This window comes from Rhincodon typus, chromosome 23 (genome assembly GCF_021869965.1).
Source record: "Rhincodon typus isolate 14 chromosome 23, sRhiTyp1.1, whole genome shotgun sequence".
NCBI classification, from domain to species: domain Eukaryota; kingdom Metazoa; phylum Chordata; class Chondrichthyes; order Orectolobiformes; family Rhincodontidae; genus Rhincodon; species Rhincodon typus.
In genome coordinates, this window is record NC_063354.1 from 409,667 (window position 1) to 414,865 (window position 5,199).

General features: G+C 49.6%; 1 protein-coding gene across 1 annotated transcript in view; it reads right to left on the bottom strand.

Moving 5' to 3' along the window:
- Positions 1-5,199, bottom strand: part of LOC109924278 (rab11 family-interacting protein 4-like) — a 22,228-nt gene that overhangs the window by 3,851 nt on the left and 13,178 nt on the right. Inside the window, exons 8-10 of the mRNA XM_048610867.1 lie at positions 3,701-3,841; positions 3,035-3,116; positions 165-302 (exon numbers count right to left, since the gene is read on the bottom strand). Coding sequence (XP_048466824.1) covers positions 165-302; positions 3,035-3,116; positions 3,701-3,841 — 361 coding nt within the window. The remainder of the gene's footprint in view (positions 1-164; positions 303-3,034; positions 3,117-3,700; positions 3,842-5,199) is intronic.

Below are 5,199 nucleotides of genomic sequence, written 5' to 3' on the forward strand. Positions count from 1 at the left end.
CACCCCAACAAAACCCCCCCACCCCAACAAGCCACCCCCAGGGTCTAAGTGCACTCTATCCTGCCCCAGGGTCTGGGTGCAGTCTGTCTACACCACACCCACACCACCACCCCCCCCAACCCCCGACAGGCCGGGCCGGTCTCTGTTCCCCTGCGGGCACCCACCTCCTGCATCACCTCCCGCTCTTTCTGAAACTCCTGCCGGTTCCTCCTCATCTTCTCCACCAGCTTTTTGTAAAGGTCCATCTCATCCTTCAGCCGCAGGCTGGTGTCCTCCAGTTTGTATGTGATTCGCTGATGTTCCTGAAACACAGAGCGATGAAGGAGCAGCGTTTGAGACTCGGAGCTAACCCCCACCCCCACTCCCACCAGTAGCAGTGAGGTTGAATACTGGGCGGCGGGGTGGGGCAGGTTTTCACTGAAGTTCCAGGATTGGAGCTGGGCACAATAATTCACTTCCGCTGTGAGCTGCTGTGATCTAGAACATGCTGCCTGTAATGGCAGAGCTAGCAGAATCTACAGGAACATTCCCAGAGGCAGCTGGAGAAATGCTGGGAACTGAGCAGGGATTTGCCCAGTGCGACCGACACCATGTTCAGAGAGCAATGATGAGTAGCTCAGTGTGAGACTGAGAAAGCTCAGGGAGGATGCAGATGTGAATCTGCACAAATGCTGCTCAGAGGATTATGAATAAACTCAGGACAAAACACCCCCTACACCCCACCCACCCATCCCACTTCCCTGCTTCCCAGATTAACCGAAAGGTGAATCAGTCATACTGTTACAGGGAAAACAAACGGACCAGGAAGAGCTGGAATATTGAACTGCCTGGACAGTCTAAATTGCAAAGGGTTGGCCAAGGTTTTAAAAGGACATGGCGTTACTCGATTGGTTCAGTGGTATGTGATCCCTGGTAATTAACAAAAGGTCATTTTACTTTAGAAAGAAGATGAGCAAAGCTTTTAAGAGAGATAAATGGTGAGGTTTACAGTTTTAGTTGACAGAGAAGCTTAGTTTGGAAGAGGTTTTGGAAACAGAAATCAAACAAGGCACTTGAGGAGTGTAGAGAGAGCAGAAAAGAACTTTGAAAAGACATTAGGAGGACTGGAAAGGGTCATGAAATGTCCTTGGCGGGTAGGACTGAGGAGAAACCCAAGCCATTTTAGACATATGTTAGGAGCAAGAGGGTAACGAGGAAAAAGGTACATCCCCTCAAGGACTAAGGACAGAATTTATGTGTGGAGCCCGAGGAAGTGGGTGAGGTATTTAATGAATATATCACATGGGTATTCACCAAGGAGAAGGACATGGATGATGGTAAGTTTAGAGAAGGGTTTGTTCATGCTCTAAGGCATATCGATATTAACAAGCAGGTGGTGTTGGGTGTCTTTAATAACATTAAGATAGTAAAGCCCACAGGGCCTTAGATGGGATCTAACACGGGATACTGAAGGAGGCAAGGGAGGAGATTACTGGAAATCTTTGTATTCTCCTTAGCCAAAGGCGAGGTCCCAGTGTCTGGAGAATAGCCAATGTTGCCCATGTGGGGCTTTGGAGAGGGTACAAAACATGTTTACCAGGATGTTGCCTGGATTGGAGGGAATCAGCTATAAGGAGAGGTTGGACAAATTTACATTGTTTTCGCTAGAACGTTGGAGGCTGAGGAGCAACCTGGTAGAAGTATTTTTAAAATGATGAGAGGCATGGATAGGGTGGACAGTCAGAGGCTTTTTCCCAGAGTGGGAATGTCCAATATTGTGGGAGTAGGTTTACGGTGAGAGTGGGAAAGTTTAAAGGAGATGTGTGAGGAAAGTTTTTACACAGATGGTAGTAGGTACCTGGAACATGCTTCCAGGGGAGGTGGTCGAAGCAGATGTGATAGCAATGTTTAAGAGGCAGTTAGAAAGACACATGAACAGGGAGGGAATAAAGCGGGGTCTGGACCATGTGCAGGAGATGGGATTGGTTTAGAATGGCATCATGGCCAGCACAGACATGGTGGGCCGAAAGGCCTGTTCCTGTGCTGTACTGTTCTATGTTCTAGGTGGGGGTTGGGGGGTTGGGGGCAGGGGGGTGGTCTATGTACTGATGGCTGCCTAGCAACACTCTGAGAGTTGGCTCCTGTTTTCCCAGGATGCTGGATCTATCTTCAGAAGGAAGAGACCTCAAAACTGGGCAATTCTCTCTCTCCTGAAAAAGCAGGAGGAAACTGTAGATTAGAATAAGTTGCACAGATCTCTCCCTCTCAGTGAAGGATTTGTAAGAACCAGAAAAAGTTCCAGGTATCCGTGTTTCTGACTAAGTCCTAAACCTTGAACGTTGTTACTTCAATTCCAAGGCCTGAGTCTAACTGACCTTCCATCTGAACTGAGGTTTGGTCTAAAGTTTTCTTTCACTCTCCAATGAACAGCATTTTGATCTCATCAACAGGAAACTCTGGGAGAAGTTGTTATGTTTTACCTTTGAGTTTGGACCCCAGGCAAAAGGGCATTTATTTATTTACCTCTTTTTCTTTCTCTGTAATGTAACCTTTTCATCTTTGCCTTGTTTGTATTTTGTCCTTTTGTGTGTGAGTGTTTATTTGACATTAAAGATGTTTAACCCTGGGAGATAGTTTTGTTGTTAATCAGTGTTTACAATAAATGGGTTATCATTGAGCTTATAGAAGGAACCTGATAAAAATCGCTTTTGTTTTGAAGAATAGAAATAAACAGCGATGCAGTCACCATGAAATGATTAAATAAATCATTGACAAATTTGATACAGTTTGTATAGCAGCTGAACTGGATAGGCAGTAAACTTGTCACATCAGCATGTTAACAGCCAGGATAGGTTCAATGGGCAGAATGGCCCACTCACCATCTGTAAACACAAGGAAACTTCATCTCACCCCCAGCACCAGATCAAATCCCCTCCCATCTCCACCTGATCCCACTGTGAACATCCCTCCATATCCCACACTCCATCACTTCCCCCACCCTCCCGTCTCTCCGTACCTCCCTTCCCCTGCCTGGCCTTCAGCTTCTGTCTCTCACCTCATCCAGTTTCTCTGTCTGACTCTTTAAGCGAGTGGCTGTGGTTTTCAGCTGGTTGGATTCCTCCTCCAGCTGCTGAGTCCTGTGAAGGAAAACATCCGATAATAATATCACAGTTCACAGCCAGCGGGGGAGATAGAGGGGGAGAGAGAGAGAGAGAGACAGAGAGAGGGAGAGAGGGAGAAGGGGAGAGGGACAGAGAGAAAGACAGGGAGACAGAGAGCGAGGGAGGGAGAGGATGATGAGGGGAGAGAGAGTCAGAGAGAGAGAGTGAGAGAGAGAGAGAGAAGGGGAGAGGGACAGAGAGAGAGGGATGGAGAACGAGATAGAGGGGAGAAAGGCCGAGAGAGACAGACAGAGAGAGTGAGAGGCAGACACAGAGAGAGAGAGAGAGACGGGGAGAGGGACAGAGAGAGAGACAGGGAGACAGAGAGATACGGGAGATAGAGGGGGAGAGAGAGAGACAGAGAGAGGGAGAGTGATAGGGAGGGAGGGAGAGAGAGGGAGATAGAGGAGACAGAGGGGGGGAGAGAGAGAGACAGAGAGAGAGAGAGTGACAGGGAGGGAGGGAGAAGGAGAGAGAGAGAGTAACCCTTTCAGTGGAAGAGCTGATGGAGATTTTGTAATGGGGTTTGGAGAGTGAGCCCACACCGTCTCTGCCATTACCTGTTTGTCAGCATCTCGATCTCAGCGTTCTTCTCTCTCTCCAGTTTACTGAGCAGCTCCTGGTGTTTCCTCAGCTCCTCCTGGAACAGTTGCTCTGCTCGGCTCTCCTGATCTCTCAGCTGCTCCTCCATTGCATGGACCCTGGCACACAACAGCGTTAATGTGACTCCTGTCATTGGCTGGCACATTCCTCATCTCCAGGATCTGTTCCACACGGACAGAGACCCTGAGGGGTGGGGGGGGAGGGGGGGGGGGGGGGGGGGGGGGTGGATTGTGGGAAGGGGGGTGCAGTTTCACTGAGCTGTTACAGAGCACCCAGCTGGATCACAACTCAGTGCCACCCTCATTGATTAGTAATAAAACCCAGACTCTGGCCCTCTCCCAGACCTTACACCATCCGCTCTCATCCTTGCAGTTAGACCCCAATCCCACAACCAACATCATCCTTGTGACCCCACCTCCATTACTGCAAGCAGTACAGTGACCCAGTGATTAGCACTGCTGCCTCACAGCACCAGGGACCCGGGTTCAATCCCACCCTCGGGTTACTATCTGTGTGGAGTTTGCACATTCACCCCACGTCTGCGTGGGTTTCCTCCCACAGCCCAAATGTGTGCAGGTCAGAGTGGATTGGCCATGCTAAGTTACCCATAGTGTTTTCAAGGCTGTGTAGGTTAGGTGAGTTAGCCATGGGAATTACAGGGATAGAGTAGGCAGGGTGTGTCTGGGTGGGATGCTCTTCAGAGGGTCAGTGTGGACCAGATGGACTGAATGGCCTGCCTCTGCACTTTAGGGATACTATGATGATGATAAAAATGCTTGAGCTGATCCCTGGTCTGGGACATCACTGAGGGTCTGGGAGGGGAGGGAGTTGAGGTGGAGGGGAGGGTGTTGAGGGACAGGGGTGTATTACCTTCTCCTTCCCCCATCAGCACCACTGACTCACTACTCTACCAGTCCAACACCTTACCCCCCTCTGATGGCACCTTCCCTTACAACTGAAGGAACTATAACATTTATCCTTTTACTGTCTTTCTCCTCAGTGCCCAAGGCACCAAACAATCATTCTCAGTGAAACAGTGATTTACACAGACTTCTTTCAGTCTGTAATTTCTGCTGCTCTCTGTCTAATCTCCTTGATTCTGGGAGACCAAACACAGACTGGGTGGCCACTATACAGAACACATCTGCTCAGTCTGTGAGCGTGTCCCTGGCTTCCTCATCACTTGCCTTTCTAATGCACCATCTTTCTCTCTCACTCACATTCCTGTTCTAGGTCTGGTGCAGTGTTCCAGTGAGGGCCAACATCAGCTGGAGGAACAGTACCTCACTCTCCAATTAGGCATTTTACAACCTTCTGGGCTCAACGCTATGTTCAACAGCTTCAATTTCATTTCTTCACCTATCCCCGCGCCCCCACCCATCCCTCACCACCCCCGCATCCCTACCCCCCCACCCCTCACAGCCCCACTCATCCCTCACCACCCCCACCCACCCCC